The sequence below is a fragment of the Haliotis rufescens genome, unplaced genomic scaffold, assembly GCF_023055435.1.
Source record: "Haliotis rufescens isolate VD_foot unplaced genomic scaffold, xgHalRufe1.0.p SCAF_113, whole genome shotgun sequence".
NCBI lineage: Eukaryota > Metazoa > Mollusca > Gastropoda > Lepetellida > Haliotidae > Haliotis > Haliotis rufescens.
This window is the reverse complement of record NW_025963795.1, coordinates 301,066-320,583: the sequence shown is the minus strand read 5'-3', so window position 1 is coordinate 320,583 and position 19,518 is coordinate 301,066. Positions and strand designations below refer to the sequence as shown.

General features: G+C 41.4%; 2 protein-coding genes across 5 annotated transcripts in view; both read left to right on the top strand.

Annotated features, from left to right (window-relative positions):
* The window catches only part of LOC124129571 (multiple epidermal growth factor-like domains protein 6), a 58,727-nt gene extending 54,466 nt beyond the window's left edge, over window positions 1-4,261 (top strand). Inside the window, exon 5 of the mRNA XM_048393082.1 lies at window positions 313-4,261. Coding sequence (XP_048249039.1) covers window positions 313-673 — 361 coding nt within the window. The 3' untranslated portion in view covers window positions 674-4,261. The remainder of the gene's footprint in view (window positions 1-312) is intronic.
* An 841-nt stretch (window positions 4,262-5,102) lies between these two features.
* Window positions 5,103-14,208, top strand: LOC124129569 (ankyrin repeat domain-containing protein 50-like). 4 transcript variants are annotated; one of them, XM_048393080.1, is made up of 8 exons: window positions 5,103-5,378; window positions 5,995-6,076; window positions 6,855-7,139; window positions 7,397-7,535; window positions 7,956-7,976; window positions 8,210-8,223; window positions 8,658-8,693; window positions 8,848-14,208. In XM_048393080.1, the coding sequence occupies exons 2-8, from the start codon at window positions 6,001-6,003 to the stop codon at window positions 10,833-10,835; spliced, it is 2,559 nt and encodes an 852-aa protein (XP_048249037.1). In that variant the 5' UTR covers window positions 5,103-5,378; window positions 5,995-6,000; the 3' UTR covers window positions 10,836-14,208. The 4 variants fall into 4 exon arrangements, with proteins under 4 accessions (XP_048249037.1, XP_048249038.1, XP_046348964.2 ...); XM_048393081.1 differs by having other exon boundaries at window positions 5,973-6,076; XM_046493008.2 differs by having other exon boundaries at window positions 5,104-5,378; window positions 6,858-7,139.
* The last annotated feature ends 5,310 nt before the right edge of the window (window positions 14,209-19,518 follow it).

Sequence of the window (19,518 nt, the reverse complement as noted above, 5' to 3'; positions counted from 1 at the left end):
TTGGAATAGTGTCTCAGATCAGATTACGTTCTTGTGTGCTTGTAACTCTCTGCCGATCGTGGTAGGTGCATTTCAAAATTCAAAGACATATAAAAAGTTTCAATTCTATAACTGAAAGGTAATTAGCTCAGTTTCTCAGGCCATACATTGCATGACTAATAGCTTGTGATTTTGGACAAGTTAATTGTTCTATGGTAGAAGCAGAGAAATCGCACAAAATTTATGTTTTATACTTCGTTATTATTTACAAAAGGAGTAACCTCGAGAGTCACTTACTATTTTCTCACAGCTGATGTTATTTGTTCAACGTAGGCAACAAGCAAATTTAGATGTCGCCACTGTGGAGTACCAGCCAAACAGATACTGGCAGATACGAGATGAAGATGTGGGCATCGAGGGATCAGATGGAAGCCACGTGGTCGATATAGCCATGCCTGTTATAGCTGATTGCTTTCCGGCAGCACGTGAAGTAGAAGTCAGTGATCGTGATACATCAGACAGTTCTGCTTCAGATACATCAGACGGTTCTGCCACAGACGCCAAGTCCTACACTCACCTGATGACAGATCCGGACGTCCTTGTTGCTGACCCGGGAACAGTGGTCAACTACATCTCACCAACTGAGTCTGACTATAGCCAAAGAGGTGACGTATGTAAGAGCAGTGTGGATTAATATAAAACGTCGACCCATGGAATACCCACTTCCGGTTATCCGCCGGAACAGATTCCACTGGGCGCTAAAGGCAACATAGTAGTAACATTGACATGAATGAATCACTGAATATCAGTGAAGACACCCGGGCCCTATTGCACAAAGTGATCTTAATGAATGGGAGTTACGACCATCTTAGCGCTAAGGTCGCTTTGTACAAGTGCGCCCAGGTGTTTGTGAAAAGGGAAAGCTTGTCCTGTAATTGAAGAGCTTAGAGCTAAAAGGGGCCAACATGCACGTTGGTCCTTTTTGCATATTATTGCATAAATAACATCTATGAGTTCTTGTATACCTATAGAAAAAATATTGTATGTTTTCATTGATGCGTTTTTTAAATATGGCTACTTAAAGTTCTATAAAAGGCTCTAAGTCAAGTTCCAAAAGGGCCAAAGTCACTTTGCTAGATTTTGGCCGTTTTAGCTCTCATTTCCGTGTGTGGTTGAGACTGGTTGCCTGAGAGAGATTTTGAAAGTTTTGACACCTTATTATTATGTTTCAACTATTTCAACAAAGCTAGCATTAGTGTAAATCATTTAAAAGTACTTCAATAGCATGTGTTTGTACATTTCGTCGTTGTTTATCAATCTCACATGTTAAATCCCATGGAAATACCTGAGGGTCTAAAAGGGGCCAAAATACAGACATTGGCCCTTTCCACCCTTATAGAAATTAAAAACGTAAGTTTATTTCCTTTTGTGATTTTTTTTTGTAACAACATTCATATCTCTGCTGTCAGAATGCGTAAATGTCTAGGAATTTATCGGTAAAAAAGATGTTCATTAACATGCATAATATCACATGTTTTCATCACTTTTCTCAAAACAGACTCCACGTGACATTGGCCTTTACGGCTCTTAGCTCTTCAATTTGCTGAAACGAGTAGGTGTTAATTGCCTGACACTGCACAGTAGTAGTCCTGCCATACAAGGCAGCCTGTAGCCTGACACTGCACAGTAGTAGTCCTGCCATACAAGGCAGCCTGTAGCCTGACACTGCACAGTAGTAGTCCTGCCATACAAGGCAGCCTGTAGCCTGACACTGCACAGTAGTAGTCCTGCCATACAAGGCAGCCTGTAGCCTGACACTGCACAGTAGTAGTCCTGCCATACAAGGCAGCCTGCAGCCTGACACTGCACAGTAGTAGTCCTGCCATACAAGGCAGCCTGTAGCCTGACACTGCACAGTAGTAGTCCTGCCATACAAGGCAGCCTGTAGCCTGACACTGCACAGTTGTAGTCCTGCCATACAAGGCAGCCTGTAGCCTGACACTGCACAGTAGTAGTCCTGCCATACAAGGCAGCCTGCAGCCTGACACTGCACAGTAGTAGTCCTGCCATACAAGGCAGCCTGTAGCCTGACACTGCACAGTAGTAGTCCTGCCATACAAGGCAGCCTGTAGCCTGACACTGCACAGTAGTAGTCCTGCCATACAAGGCAGCCTGTAGCCTGACACTGCACAGTAGTAGTCCTGCCATACAAGGCAGCCTGTAGCCTGACACTGCACAGTAGTAGTCCTGCCATACAAGGCAGCATGTAGCCTGACACTGCACAGTAGTAGTCCTGCCATACAAGGCAGCCTGTAGCCTGACACTGCACAGTAGTAGTCCTGCCATACAAGGCAGCCTGCAGCCTGACACTGCACAGTAGTAGTCCTGCCATACAAGGCAGCCTGTAGCCTGACACTGCACAGTAGTAGTCCTGCCATACAAGGCAGCCTGTAGCCTGACACTGCACAGTAGTAGTCCTGCCATACAAGGCAGCCTGTAGCCTGACACTGCACAGTAGTAGTCCTGCCATACAAGGCAGCCTGTAGCCTGACACTGCACAGTAGTAGTCCTGCCATACAAGGCAGCATGTAGCCTGACACTGCACAGTAGTAGTCCTGCCATACAAGGCAGCCTGTAGCCTGACACTGCACAGTAGTAGTCCTGCCATACAAGGCAGCCTGTAGCCTGACACTGCACAGTTGTAGTCCTGCCATACAAGGCAGCCTGTAGCCAGACCAGACAATCATGTGATGGACCCGGAAAACTAGTGACCAGAATGTGAAAGTAGGCTAGATTAAGACATGACCTAAATGTCTGGCATCAAAGTTTGATTTGTACAATCATAATTGTTGTCTAATGGCTGCATCTGAGTTATTTACAAAAGTTATGTCTTATTTTACACTTTATTCAATACAAAAATTAAGATTCTTGTTTATCTGCATAGATGTCTTGCGGATGATTGATTGACCCTATCATTATCTAATGTTCGATATTCTAATGTTTGTATTCTAATTATTCAAAGAGCTTATAGATGATGATTATTATGATGATGATGATGATGATGATGATTTTGATGAAAGAAATGTTACTTTCAAAATAATTCACATGACGGGAGTGAATGTTGAAAAAGGGAAGTAAGTGACTGGAATAAGGACCTGTAAAGTAGCTGACAGAATGTGATGTGACAGTGTGATATTAGGTTGCTTTTGTTTGTTTGCTTTTTATGGGTAGCACATTTAGATACTGCCGTTTAAGTTGGTTTTGATAAGGTAAATGCCTAGGTGGTAATAGTTGGATGAATAAGCAATAGTGATGGGTTGCTGAATTGTGGAAATGTGTGTGCCTATTTCACTTAAGACATTCTTGTAGTGTAGAATTTCACCTGCTGTTGTCCTCCACTGTAGAACAGTATAGGGAGTTGCCTGTACGAGGCTTTTTAATGTTGTTTTTATGGATGTTTAGGTTTGTGTGACCAGTGTAAGGTCTTGTTATAGATCTGTGCGTAAGTTTGTTCTGATGGATTGTTGAGACTTTGTATTGAGCTCTTTTCACCATTTGTTTGAGGCGTTTTGCTATCGTCGACGTTTGGTATTTAGATGCCCATTTCGGACTGAGTTTGCTTTGAATAATTGATTTGACTTCGTCCTTTGTTTACTGTGTTTAAGTTGGCCCCTGATTTGACAGAATTGTCGACTTCTTCGTTTCCGAACATTCCGATGTGAGCTGGGACACCAGGAAGGTGGACCACCCTGTCCTCTCTTTGGATTGTTTGAAACATGCCGAGAATTTGACCTATGAGTTTACCTCTGTTTTTAGTACATTTATTTTGGAGCGCTTGTGAGATTGTCCCGCTTAAGTTCTTTATGATTGTCCCGCTTAAGTTCTTTCTGATTGTCCCGCTTAAGTTCTTTATGATTGTCCCGCTTAAGTTCTTTATGACTGTCCCGCTTAAGTTCTTTATGATTGTCCCGCTTAAGTTCTTTATGATTGTCCCGCTTAAGTTCTTTATGACTGTCCCGCTTAAGTTCTTTATGATTGTCCCGCTTAAGTTCTTTATGACTGTCCCGCTTAAGTTCTTTATGATTGTCCCGCTTAAGTTCTTTATGACTGTCCCGCTTAAGTTCTTTATGATTGTCCCGCTTAAGTTCTTTATGATTGTCCCGCTTAAGTTCTTTATGATTGTCCCGCCTAAGGTCTGGCCGGAGATGATAATGTATCTTCAGTTGTAAATCCCCAGGCTTTATCTGAGAAGTATATTTCGTTATGTGTGCATTTCGATGGATAATATAAACATCTATTGTATATTTACTATCATTGTTATTAAAGTTCTTTACATTCTAGTGTGTCTGTTTAATGTTTATAAAAGATGGGATGAAATCAGGAGAAACGCTCGACAGGCAATCATTCAAGACGCTTCTACATAGATTCCTCAGGACCAATTCTAACCAGGATTCCCCACAGAGGATGCAGTTATGATGCCTGGCACATCAAGCCCAGAGTTTCTACCACAGCCTTTCACAACTGAATGTTTCACTGATTAGCTCAACACACACAGAGGCATGGGTATCAGTGAAACGTTTTCAATTCAAATCACTCATAATTTGGTTTCAGATTTATTGGCCTGTTCCATAAGTCGAGTTAAGTGAAAACTACGTGGTTAAGTTCCACTCAAACCCGCTGTTTTCTTCCAATTGTGCAAGTGGTTGTCAAACATGTTTAACGGGAGCAGGTAGAGAGACGGTAGGCCGGTAACTACAAAATGTGTGTACACTGTATTTCCTTTGCAGTGTAATTTTCAATACTATAATTTCATACAAACAGGTTTCCATTTATCATATAATTGTAACAAAATGGATCATATGGCCATAAAACATATATGTACACATCTGTGAAAGGAATCCTCCCTGGTCCTGGAATTGTCTTTTATCATTTGCTTGACTGAAGTTTGATGTCTAACGATTCACCAGGTGCGCGTTAGTCACAAACAACTATCCAATCGTACATATAATCACTGGTCTATACAAGTATCCCGGTATGTCTGATTTATGTTGTTGAACCACTAACCGCTCAACCTGCCACACAGACTTTGAGCTAAGCGGACTCCACACAGAATGCATTGCCTTTTGTACCCGATCAGGTGACACACTTCCCTGCATTTGCCTGTCGAAGCTAACTGCACATATTGAGCGAGAACAAGGCTAAGCTATGAATAAACACGTCCAGTCATGCAACTCCATACCGGCCGGGATATCAAATAGCTTCTACTTTTTGTATCAAGCACAGGTAGTAAGTGTGTCATCAAGGTGAAAATGGCGTCCTTCTGTAAGCGTGCTGTGGGGTGTACAGTCGACACACATACTCTCTGGGTTGACAAGTAGGAAGTATCACATCGTACTGACGTATGTATTATGTATCATTGTCTCTACATCGTCTTCATGACACACACTATAGCTCAACATATAACCACATATTGTTACAGAGTCTGATATTGCAATGTGTAAAATTAAATAAAGAATTCAGGCCCAATGAAATAATCCAAAAGATAAATATCAAATCATCTTGGAAATTTAGGTAATAAATTAGGATAAGTAAAGAAAATTTCACTATGTGAAGTTAAACAAGCAGTTACAACTCAGCTTTTAATGTCAGTTGTATGAAATTTTCTATGCTCAAAGTGACAGCCACATCACAATACACAATTTCAATGTTTCCAGTTTTAATTCTGCTCAAATTCATGTAACAATGCTAAAATGCTGATCAACTTATGAACAATAGGATAAAAATAATATGTAAAAAATACATTTTGTGAAATATCATTGTGACCCGGAAATGATCTGAGCATTCATATATATGTTTAACAATGCTGTAAGATGAAACTTGTATACTGCATCACCACATACTGGCCACTTGTTCTTAAACTGTTCCCATGTAGGTTAAGATAGCTCAGTACTTGAAGTATAAAGGTCATGTCATATATAATATCTGTTTCCAAGTCCAGATCAATTTTCTACACAGACTTTGATGTATTTGCGGACGATAAATGGAAGGCGAACACCTTCAGCAATGCTGACACTTTTCATTCTTCTGCTTAGATTTGGTGAGTACAACTATCATTTTAATGACACTTTCATGATAATATGCAGTCACAGAATGGGAAATATGTTCCTTACATAAAACATAAATGTATCCAAGAGTGAGTGAGTGAGTGAGTTGGGTTTAACGCCGCTTTTAACAGTATTCCAGTCATATCGCGGCGTGTCAGCTTAATGTGGGAGGAAAGCCCGAAGTGATGCAGGTCTCAGACGTTTACCACTTCGGTGAAACCCACGAACACGGGTATGGTGCTGACAAACCTAGAAACATAATTGGGGCGAACCGGGATTCGAACCCGCAATCATAGGTTTCTGGCGTGCCAAAGGGACGCAACTCTGCACAGTGAATCGCGGCGCCTTAGACGACTGGGCCACCCATGACCCCAAATGTATCCAGGATGCACTGATACAGCAATCATAGTGATCATTCACCTTGTCGCATTAAATGTTTTTTGTGTGTAAAATCTAGCCAGGAGGAAGGTCAATCTGTTTTCTATAAACGTTTAACTCTATCATATATGAGTACATTGAAATGTTGTTAGACAAATCATGTTTGCGTTCTGTTATCCCTTTCTCAAAGTTGTGGGGGCGGTGTCACGCAAAAGGCCCGGGTATTATTCCCGGATTGGGTACAATGCGTGAAGCCCACTTTGGTGTACCCCTTCGTGCTATTGCTGGAATATTGCTAAAAGGGGTGTAAACCAAACTCATTCACTCACTTACTGACTCACCCTCTTACTCAAAATTGTGGAAACCTGTTTTGAATGTGTGTGTACTGTCCTGCAGTACTTCTTGTCCATGGCGAGGAGTGTGCCCTGGGATGGTATGGAGGAGGATGTGAACACATCTGCCCCCAGCAATGTGCCAGTCTTGTAGGCACGGACGACATACACTGTGACAAGCTGAGTGGGAGCTGTTCCTCGGGGTGCCTGGCCGGCTGGTACGGAGATCAGTGCAACTCCCAGTGCAGCACTCATTGTGTCAACAGGACCTGCAACCAACAAGACGGACACTGTACCGTGGGCTGTCCACACAACAGGGAGGGACATTTTTGTCAGACGCTGAAAGGTACAAAGGTTTGATGGAACAAGGACACAGATGACTAGGGGTATAAATAGTCTGTAGTTACAAAATAACCCATGAAACATAACACTGAGTTGATACAGAGAGGCATAACATATTTACATGAAAGTATTCAGTGGTACATTGTCTCCAGCTTTGGTTTCTTGTAAACGGTTAAAAGTATGTGATAAATGTATGTGTACGTTTATGATACATATGAAAGCACCTGCACATGGATCAGTTACTAGTCTGTGTTTATACAGTGGAGGTGACAGCAGCTCCCTCAACAGGAACTTCCACGACGACGGAGTCCCCATCAACAGAGCCGGCTGTGATTGCTATCCCCGTGTGCATTGCCGTGGTTGTGATAGTAGCCGTCATCATTACACTTTTTGTCATTCTGTAAGTAAAGATCAATGTGATTTTACTTGTTTGATGGGCATTACTTAGAAGTTGACGGATGACAAGATAGACACAATTTTATGGATAACAACTTCTTTAATACTGTGAAAAGTGACGTTTCGGTATAGATCCTTATACCATTGTCTTGCTTGACAACGGTATAAGGATCTATACCTAAACGTCGCTTTTCACAGTATTAAAGAAGTTGTTATCCATAAAGTTGTGTCTATCTTGTTAGTGTGATTTACGTTCGTAACGTGTCCTGTATGAATATCATTATAAAAGATAAAACACAACTGATTATTCGCCAAAACAGATTCCATTTCGCGTAAAGGACAAAAAAGCTGTACAAATTATGTGAATGGTGTGGCCAATATTCTGTTCATATTCCTTTTAACATATTTTTATTCTTACTTCCAGAAGGAAAAGACATAGAAATAGGTAATAACATATTTCCAATTTGACTTTCATTTCTGTTGCAAAGTAGCATGGTGTGTGTGCCTGGCACTCTCCTCACATATTGCTCAACTAACTGTCGTTCAAAGCAGCGTTAAGCTTACTCACTTACGTCACAATAAAGAATTGGCTTATCACCAATTGTGAAATTAAATAAACTCGATAAATGAATGGAACTTATTTATTCAAATAACTTTCATAATTGTATGTTCTTTCAGAAACCTCAAAGCCTGTAAGTATAAAAACACAAAACCTGTAGATCCGAAAAATACTCATTACCTCTCTCCAGTTTTGGTGGCCTTTAAGCTGAATAAGAACATTTCCCAATGTCGTAAAATTATTCAAAAATCACAATATGAGCAGACGGGATATAATGAAGTTTTACTTACTACACATATTATTCTGGGATTATGTGTGGTGTTTGGGTGATGGGGAGATGTTTGAAGTGTGTCATAGTGGGATGTGAATATGGTATGCCCCTCTCATTGTATGTGGGTTGATATTATTAAGCAAACCGTTGTTTCTAAATATCAAGAATACAGTTGTTCTTCCTGACCAGTGACAGAAAATATGGAATCTTAAAATTATAAATATGTATTCTCATATATGACAGATCCAGATTAATTCAAATAATATATGAAACGTACCTACAATTGTGGTTTTCAGGTCATTCTCTGGAGGAAGGGATGCATTTGATGAAAGGTAAGGAAAGTCTCCATAAGGTCCTGTATTAAGTCAGCATGTAATGTATTATGGCGTATATACAATACTGTCTGCAAATACAGTAGTTATTGACACATCTGCTCCAAGAGAAAAGATGCAATGTGAAACTAATGTACCATGTCTTCTTTCACAGGGAACACTAATCTTCATGATGCGAGCCTTGCGGGAGATGTCGACATCATCAAACAGATATTGTCTGACAACCGTGAAGATATCAACTGTACAAGGGAAGACGGGAGGACCCCTGTGATGTGTGCAGCCTCCGAGGGACATGGACACGTAGTGAACCTGCTGGTGGACAAAGGAGCTGATCTGTCACCAGTGGATGCCAAGGGGGAAAACATCCTTCATGTGGCCTGTCTGGGAGGATATGTGGATGTTGTGAAATATCTCCTCTTACAGGACAACATGGACATCAATAGTAGAGGATGTTATGGCAGAACGCCAATAATGAAAACAGCAGAGAAAGGACATAGAGAAGTGTTTGACCTCCTTGTTAGTAACCGAGGTAATTTGTCATCAGTGGATGATAAGGGTAACAACGGCCTTCATGTGGCCTGTATTGGAGGACATGTGGAGATGGTGAAGCATGTCCTCTCATTAGGCATTGTTGGCTTCAACAGTAGAGGACAGTACGGGAGGACACCGGCAATGATGGCTGCATGCTGTCGACATAAAGGTGTTGTTGAATTTCTTAAGACTAAAGGAGCAGATCTGTCGGTGGTGGACGATGACAGTAACAACATCCTTCACGTGGCATGCATTGGGGGACATCCGGAACTAGTCAAGTTTGTCCTCTGCTTGAACACTTTGGACATCAACAGTAAAGGACAGCATCAACAGACACCCGTGAGAATGGTTGACTTCAGGAAACACAGAACTGCATTTGACTTACTTGTGAGTAAAGGAGCAGATCTATCACAGGTAGATGACAAAGGTGAGAACATCCTCCATGTGGCCTGTCTGGAAGGACATCTGGACTTAGTGAAGGACATGGTCACAAATCACAAGGTCGACATCAACAGCAGAGGACGGTACGGGAGAACCCCGGTGATGAAGGCAGCAGAGAAGGGGCACAAAGAAGTGTTGGATCTGCTTATAAGTAATGGAGGTGATGTGACCTTAAGGGATGATAACGACAACAACATCCTCCATGTTGCATGTATCGGCGGGGATGTGGAGATGGTGAAGTTTGTCCTCTCACAAGGCCTTGTTGATATCAACAGTAGAGGGCAATACGGGAGGACACCAGCGATGATGGCTGCAGGTTGCCGACATAAAGAGGTGATTCGGGCCCTTAAGGATACAGGTGCAGATCTGTCACTGACGGATGATGACAATAACAACATCCTCCACGTGGCATGCATTGGGGGGCACCTGGAAGTTGTGATATTTGTCCTTTCCTTGAATTCTGTGGACATCAACACTAAAGGACAGCTTCAACGAGCACCAGTGAGAATGGTTGACTTCAGGAAACAAAGGAATATATTTGATGTACTTGTGAGTAAAGGAGCAGATCTATCACAGGTAGATGACAAAGGTGAGAACATCCTCCACGTGGCCTGTCTGGAAGGACATCTGGACTTGGTGAAGGACATCGTCACAAATCACAAGGTCGACATCAACAGCAGAGGACGGTATGGGAGAACCCCGGTGATGAAGGCAGCAGAGAAGGGGCACAAAGAAGTGTTGGATCTGCTTATACGTAATGAAAGTGATGTGACCTTAAGGGATGATAACGACAACAACATCCTCCATGTTGCATGTATCAGCGGGGATGTGGAGATGGTGAAGAATGTCGTGTCACTCAAGATGATGGACATCAACAGCAGAGGGCAATACGGGAGGACTCCCGTACTGATGGCAGCAGGTGCTGGTCATAGAGAGGTGGTGGAGTCACTTGAGGGAGAAGGAGCTGATATGACCCTCACAGATGATGATAGTAACAATATACTTCATGCGGCCTGTTATGGCGGATATTTGAAGATTGTCAAGTATGTTCTCTCACTAAACATTGTTGATATCTCAGCGGAAAATAAGGAAGAACTAACCGCAATGATGATATCAAACGAATTACATGATAAGTCTGTATATGCATTGCTTGTGACACAATCAACGTGATCAAATATAAGGATATGCAAGATTCTGACAAGATGGCTGCTACGCAGTCCATGTTCCTGTTATTGTTTCAGTAGTGGACAAAACGGAACTATGTAGCTCTACTTTCAATGCAACGACAAGAAAACATTATCATGTCATTGTGTCATGTGTATGAAGCGACAAAACCCTTTTCATAGCCAGCAGAAATATCTGCCGTCACAACGAAGGAAAGTCAACTCTTCACCTGAAAAAAATACAAGGACATGTGGTTAGGTAAAAAAGGGAATATCATCGGACATCATTTTTTGTCAGTGATGCGTCAAATTTGGAAATGACCTCCACGTGTCTACTATTCAGTGTGTTATGCATGTTGCTATAGTCTATGTGTAATAGGTGTGAATTACCTCGTCAATGCTACAAACATAAGTGTTGATGCTTCGATTATGCATCTAACCAGTTGAGCGGATTGACCGAGGGAGGCTCTGAGACGTGCTTCTTACCAATCCTACAGATGAGAAGTGATGCACGCACTGCTAAATACTCTGGACAAGGAGCATGTTATGAATACACAATGCCATTGAGAATGTGGTCAAACGAAACAAATGCTATATTTGGGATAACACTATCTTAGTAAAGTATAAATTGTTATACTTTATGGGGTTGAGCACCATACCAGAATTCAAACCCACACTGCTAAAGTGCGGAACCTAATCGTCATCACAGAAAGTCAGCTATCTCACCCACGCAGACACGGAGGCTTCCACAACATGGGAACGTGGCAATTTCCACTTATCAGAGGGGTACACAAAGTACGTAATCTAGACTACCAGTTGTCAGACTTTCATTCAATGGAAGCCTCGGTGGCTGAATGGGTTAGATCTCTGACTTTGTGCGCTGACAGTGTGGGTTAGAATCCCTGTATTGGGTTCAACCCAGGAAAGGTACTAGAACTTGTAATTTACTAAGACAGTGTTATCCCAAATATAACATTTGTTACGAGGAGCATGTTACCTTGAGTTACATTTACCAGTTGTGAAACTTTGAATAAAACATTGTTATTGCAAATATGAGAGTGATATCGTTCAGTTTAACAAAATTTTCATTGTATAAAGTATTTTTGATTCACACCATTTGTAGTTTATTGTCACCTGTTAATTGCTTTTGTTCTTGTAATCAGAAGTAAGGATTAATGCTTGATATGAGTAAATGTTCATTTAAAACTGAATTAAATACCAAATATCCCTCACTGTATTTCTGCTGTGTCTGTAGTTAGAAGGTCTTCTCTCCATATGTGTCAGCGTACAATTCATTCTTTTGTTTATCCTCTCTGAATCTGTTGTTTGAAGGTAGGAGGTCAGGATTAAAATATACGCTTCAAATGTTTTACTTGATAATGTGTGTCATGTTCAAATAATGCTTATGTTGGCTTGTAGAACGGTTGCATTCTTCTGGTGTTTATCTGCATGTAATACCATATGAAGGTAGAAAACAGCCCACTTGCTTTGATTGTGAGAGTCCAGAATATAGTAAAGAAAATTATATTTTTTACATTGTCTACTCAGATCTAAGTCAGAGTGTAAGCAGTATTTGGAATGTGAAAAGTAATTTAACAAAGTTTGTTATTAAACAGCTGGAAGATTATGAGCATATTATCGAAGATGACAAGGATTGAAAAATGTGTTGGCTTAGGATTAAATCTTTGTCACGTTGTAGTGGTAACCAGCTGTCTGTAGCCTTGATGTTTGATAGGACTATTGTAAAACGGGGTGCTCAGCAGTCAACTACTGATGACACTGTTTCTCACTTTATGACATACCATCATCATGAAGAATGTGACGATTGTAATAATCCAGGCTTAGTATCAGCCCACATTATTCAGTCTGAAGTTGTGAAAGCTGTCACTTCATTGAGAGACTGTTAATCCACGGGTTCAAATAGTATCCCTAGGATTTATTAAAAATGAACTGTGTTATTACCATATATTGAAATGTTACTTAATTTTGTCCCTGCATAAACAAGGAAATAGATTGGACCTTAATAGTTATCGAGGTTTGTCTCTCGTAAATACTTTTGGAGAGGTATTTACTTCCATTTTGGAGGCTAACAAAAGAATTTGGATGGAAGTAAATATACATATTCATGAATTGCAGGCTGGATTCAGGAATGATTGTTCTCCAGTAGACAACCTTTAAAGCTTACAGTCTCTTGGCTAAAAAGTATTTAAGATAATTCAAACAACGTTTTTATGTAGCCTTTGTTTCGTAATGCTTTTGATTTAGTAAGATATTTAAAGTTTATAATAATATGTATTCTAAGCAAAAAGGGATGGAAGAGTTGAGGTGTTTCACACGGCATGTCAAGGATGTGCCTGGAGTCCAGTTACATTTCATATTTAAGCAAAGTGGATTAGGAGGCATATTTTTTCTTGAGGACCTGGAGGAAACTATGGTATTTCTTATTTGCATATGGTGTGGCTCTGGTGGATGATTCAGTGATTGGTTTACAAAGGGAATTAGATATATGGATGTTTTATGTCAGCAAAGGGGTCTGGAGGTGAATATGAATACATCTAACATCATTGTTTTTAGGAACGGTGGTTTCGTGCGCAGTGTAGAAATACGATTTTGTTCATGAGTTGAAATGAAAACTATGACCTATAACAAACATCAATGTATCTTTTTTCTCATTCAGATAAGTGTGGTCAAGAGCTTGTAGAGCGCTTTTTTTGCAAGACAGGAAGTCTAATTTTTCAATTCGTGGACTATTCAGCTATCAAAATTTACGTTTTCATGCTGTTCAAACAATATTTGATGCTTAAGATATTACCAATTTAGTGTATGGCGCACACATCTGGCGATTCGCTTTAAGGAGTCCTTAGAAAAGGTGCACGCACGTCTCGTAGTGTCGTTCAGGCTCAGTCATTATTTTCTCGATTACTATAGTTGTTACATGGGCTATTGATGTAGACTTCCACTCATGGAAGAACATAGATACCCAGAGCCATGTTATGAGACGTTTATATGTTTTCATGATAGGCAAAAATAGTCGGTGTCTCGCGTGTACGTTAATTACTGTTCGAGGCAGGTTGTGCTGTGTGGTGTCAGGCAATAAATACTTCCGTCTCTAATTTTCACAGCCTGTTTGCTCCTTACGCCAAATGAAGTCTGTTTCGGTGGATGTTCCCATGCATTGGCAATAAATATAGTGTCATGTAAGGTTATAGAGTTTGAGATTCGGCATGATAAGATTTCTAGATTTAAATTTGTACACTGGTTATAGGTCTGTCCTATAAGTTGAAAACAATATGTTAATGTAAGGACGTTTTCCCCTTTTTTTCGTAAATGTCGTTAATGTATATGAGGCCTGAAATACAAATAAACTTGTCACTTGTAAACTTGTCACTTGTCACTTGTCACATGGTGATGAGCTTTTGCACAAATTTCATCTGGTAGCCAGGGTAATGTAGATAACAATTCATCCCTGCATTACAGACCGGTTCGAACTGATCTCCAGCAACCTATGTTTGTCATAAAAGGCGGCTATCCTTGTCAGAGGCGACTAACGTAACCTGGTGGTCAGGCTCGCTGACTTGGTTGATACATGTCACCGTATCCCACATTGTGTGGATCGATGCTCATAATATCAATCACTGGATTGCCTGGTCCAGCCTCGAATATTTACAGACTGCCGTCATAAAGCTGGAATATTGCCGATTGCGGTGTTAAACAACAAACAACAACAACATTATTGACAATACTAATATGACTGTTGTCGCATTAAAAGCTTTGACGTGAGTTAGTGGATGACCTAACAGAGAACGTCATGGCTCTTTGTAAACTGAGATGAAAATGAAATGAAAATATTGAGTTACCAATGGTAAAACAAAATAAAACAAAATAATGTCAAATGTCACCTGCTTCTCCTGCGACAAATATTTGTCCCCCGCCGCGCGAAAGCGAGAAGCGGGGGATATAGTATTCACGACCGTCCGTACGTCCGTACGTCTGTACGTCCGTCCGTACGTCCCACCTGTTTGTTGCCGCGATATCTCAAGAACTAAACACTGGATTGTCTTCATATTTGGAACTATGGTGTATATACAAATTCCGCAGACACCAGTCGGTTTTGGTGACCTTGATCCCATTTTCAAGGTCACAGCAGGCAAATCTGCTCTTGGAGTTGGAAAACGGTGTTGCAGCGATATCTCAAGAACTAAACACTGGATTGTCTTCATATTTGGAACTATGGTGTATATACAGACACCGCAGACACCAGTCGGTTTTGGTGACCTTGACCCCATTTTCAAGGTCACAGGAGGCAAATCTGCTTTTGGAGTTGGAAAACGGTGTTGCCGCGATATCTCAAGAACTAAACACTGGATTGTCTTCATATTTGGAACTATGGTGTATATACAGACTCCGCAGACACCAGTCGGTTTTGGTGACCTTGATCCCATTTTCAAGGTCACAGCAGGCAAATCTGCTTTTGGAGTTGGAAAACGGTGTTGCCGCGATATCTCAAGAACTAAACACTGGATTGTCTTCATATTTGGAACTATGGTGTATATACAGACTCCGCAGACACCAGTCGGTTTTGGTGACCTTGACCCCATTTTCAAGGTCACAGCAGGCAAATCTGCTTTTGGAGTTGGAAAACGGTGTTGCAGCGATATCTCAAGAACTAAACACTGGATTGTCTTCATATTTGGAACTATGGTGTATATACAGACACCGCAGACACCAGTCGGTTTTGGTGACCTTGACCCCATTTTCAAGGTCACAGCAGGCAAATCTGCTTTTGGAGTTGGAAAACGGTGTTGCCGCGATATCTCAAGAACTAAACACTGGATTGTCTTCATATTTGGAACTATGGTGTATATACAGACTCCGCAGACACCAGTCGGTTTTGGTGACCTTGATCCCATTTTCAAGGTCACAGCAGGCAAATCTGCTTTTGGAGTTGGAAAACGGTGTTGCAGCGATATCTCAAGAACTAAACACTGGATTGTCTTCATATTTGGAACTATGGTGTATATACAGACTCCGCAGACACCAGTCGGTTTTGGTGACCTTGACCCCATTTTCAAGGTCACAGCAGGCAAATCTGCTTTTGGAGTTGGAAAACGGTGTTGCCGCGATATCTCAAGAACTAAACACTGGATTGTCTTCATATTTGGAACTATGGTGTATATACAGACACCGCAGACACCAGTCGGTTTTGGTGACCTTGACCCCATTTTCAAGGTCACAGCAGGCAAATCTGCTTTTGGAGTTGGAAAACGGTGTTGCCGCGATATCTCAAGAACTAAACACTGGATTGTCTTCATATTTGGAACTATGGTGTATATACAGACACCGCAGACACCAGTCGGTTTTGGTGACCTTGACCCCATTTTCAAGGTCACAGCAGGCAAATCTGCTTTTGGAGTTGGAAAACGGTGTTGCCGCGATATCTCAAGAACTAAACACTGGATTGTCTTCATATTTGGAACTATGTTGTATATACAAACTCCGCAGACACCAGTCGGTTTTGGTGACCTTGACCCCATTTTCAAGGTCACAGCAGGCAAATCTGCTTTTGGAGTTGGAAAACGGTGTTGCAGCGATATCTCAAGAACTAAACACTGGATTGTCTTCATATTTGGAACTATGGTGTATATACAGACTCCGCAGACACCAGTCGGTTTTGGTGACCTTGATCCCATTTTCAAGGTCACAGCAGGCAAATCTGCTTTTGGAGTTGGAAAACGGTGTTGCCGCGATATCTCAAGAAGTAAACACTGGATTGTCTTCATATTTGGAACTATGGTGTATATGCAGACACCGCATACACCAGTCGGTTTTGGTGACCTTGACCCCATTTTCAAGGTCACAGGAGGCAAATCTGTTTTTGGAGTTGGAAAACGGTGTTGCCGCAATATCTCAAGAACTAATCGCTGGATTGTCTTCATATTTGGTACTATGGTGTATATACAGGCGGGGGACATTTCGTCACTTTGTGACAAATACTTGTTGTATTTAATTTGATCGTTGCTCTGATGAAATAGATAGAAAGATATACGAAATACATGTTCGCAATCATCATCTGTCGAGAACAAAATACTCAAAAGCTGACCTCCACTAGTGACGTGCGTCACCTCGTAGGGAGGTGAGGGGTGTGTGGCTGTGGCTGTGGCTGTGTTTTGTTTTTTTTAATTAATTGGGTTTTTTTAGGGAGGGGGAGGGGAGGGGTTGGTTTTGCATCGATATTATATATCAGTAAAGCCATACATCTTTTAGATTTAAACATATGAGCTTTTGAAGTTTTGGTCAGGAAATCACCACCTTTTTTTTGTAAAAGGCACCATCTTTGTTTTTCAACGCCATGAAGAATAATTATCTTTGACAAGAGTCTTCGAGGACGTTTTATTTTAATAATAAAATAGTTATTTGAAATTCACTTTTAACTTTTCAAAGGTTTTTTTTTCATGGGACGGTAACATTCACATTGCGTTCATATCCATGAATGTCAAATGTATTGTGCAGTGGAGGTACGGAAGTGTGCATAAATATTGTAGGTCGGGGCCATTATCACAAAACAGCCTGAGTGGAAACAGGTACATCGTCTGCCGCACAGTCATGTTGAGGTGTCTAGATTACAGGACACGTGACTATTTCGCCCCTGCTAAGATACACTCGATAGCCTCCCAGTCGTCTGTTCGAGGAAAAGTCACACTGACCTAGAGTCCACTATCACGGAAATATAGAGATATCATCAGCGCCTAGCAGTCTATCAGCGTCTAGCAGTCTAGCAGCGTCTAGCAGTCTATCAGCGTCTAGCAGTCTATCAGCGCCTAACAGTCTATCAGCGTCTAGCAGTCGATCAGCGCCTAGCAGTCTATCAGCGTCTGGCAGTCTATCAGCGCCTAACAGTCTATCAGTGTCTAACAGTCTGTCAGCGTCTATCAGTCTATCAGTGTCTAACAGTCTATCAGTGTCTAACAGTCTATCAGTGTCTAACAGTCTATCAGTGTCTAACAGTCTACCAGGGCCTAACAGTCTATCAGCGTCTGACAGTCTATCAGTGTCTAACAGTCTATCAGCGCCTAACAGTCTATCAGCGTCTAACAGTCTATCAATGTCTAACAGTCTATCAGCGACTAACAGTCTATCAGCGTCTAACAGTCTATCAGCGCCTAACAGTCTATCAGTGTCTAACAGTCTATCAGTGTCTAACAGTCTATCAGCGTCTAACAGTCTATCAGCGTCTAACAGTCTATCAGTGTCTAACAGTCTATCAGCGTCTAACAGTCTATCAGTGTCTAACAGTCTAGCAGCGTCTAACAGTCTCTCAGTGTTTAACAGTCTGTCAGCGTCTATCAGTCTATCAGTGTCTAACAGTCTATCAGTGTCTAACAGTCTATCAGTGTCTAACAGTCTATCAGCGTCTAACAGTCTATCAGTGTCTAACAGTCTATCAGCGCCTAACAGTCTATCAGCGTCTAACAGTCTATCAGGGTCTAACAGTCTATCAGCGACTAACAGTCTATCAGCGTCTAACAGTCTATCAGCGCCTAACAGTCTATCAGTGTCTAACAGTCTATCAGTGTCTAACAGTCTATCAGCGTCTAACAGTCTATCAGCGTCTAACAGTCTATCAGTGTCTAACAGTCTATCAGCGTCTAACAGTCTATCAGTGTCTAACAGTCTAGCAGCGTCTAACAGTCTATCAGCGCCTAACAGTCTATCAGCGTCTATCAGTCTATCAGTGTCTAACAGTCTATCAGTGTCTAACAGTCTATCAGTGTCTAACAGTCTATCAGCGTCTAACAGTCTATCAGCGTCTAACAGTCTATCAGCGTCTTACAGTCTATCAGCGTCTAACAGTCTATCAGCGTCTAACAGTCTATCGGCGTCTAACAGTCGAGCAGCGTCTAACAGTCTATCAGTGTTTAACAGTCTATCAGCGTCTAACAGTAAATCAGCGTCTTACAGTCTATCAGTGTCTAACAGTCTATCAGCTTCGGGTATGCTGGCTCAGGTCTAGTCTGAATCAGATAGCATACATTACTTGCAAGCTGAGTTGTTTTGTCCCTATTTGGTAGTCAATGCATGAATATTTAACAGCGTTACATAGAATATGTGCCCACGAATACCCGCAGAACACACTAATGGGAAGTCCCAGGTTAGATTCCAAAATAGTTTCAAGGGGTGAAGTACATTCAAAACTGGAACTATGGGTAACACCGAGGGATAAAAATGCAAAAACAAAACCCCGAGGAAACATAACTTTATTTAATTACAGCTAAACAATTGGCATCCAAGCATCTCGATCTTGTATTTGTATTTATGCAAAAGTGGACAACGTGGTAGTGGACAAACAGACATAACGTAACATGTCCATCACCTGCCGCGTTAGATATGAATGTGAGGCACGTAGTGACAGGTAATGCACTGACGTATGAGTTAGATATGAATGTGAGGCAGGTAGTGACAGGTAATGCACTGACGTATGAGTTAGATATGAATGTGAGGCAGGTAGTGACAGGTAATGCACTGACGTATGAGTTAGATATGAATGTGAGGCAGGTAGTGACAGGTAATGCACTGACGTATGAGTTAGATATGAATGTGAGGCAGGTAGTGACAGGTAATACACTGACGTATGAGTAGATATGAATGTGAGGCAGGTAGTGACAGGTAATACACTGACGTATGTGTTAGAT

What these genes read in the sequence shown, in the direction of transcription:
- LOC124129569 (XM_048393080.1), top strand. Translation starts at nt 6,001, where the DNA reads ATGTATTTGCGGACGATAAATGGAAGGCGAACACCTTCAGCAATGCTG. An exon ending in CATTCTTCTGCTTAGATTTG is followed by an intron (nt 6,077 to 6,854) that starts GTGAGTACAACT and finishes TGTACTGTCCTG; the next exon opens with CAGTACTTCTTGTCCATGGC. An exon ending in ATTACACTTTTTGTCATTCT is followed by an intron (nt 7,536 to 7,955) that starts GTAAGTAAAGAT and finishes TCTTACTTCCAG; the next exon opens with AAGGAAAAGACATAGAAATA.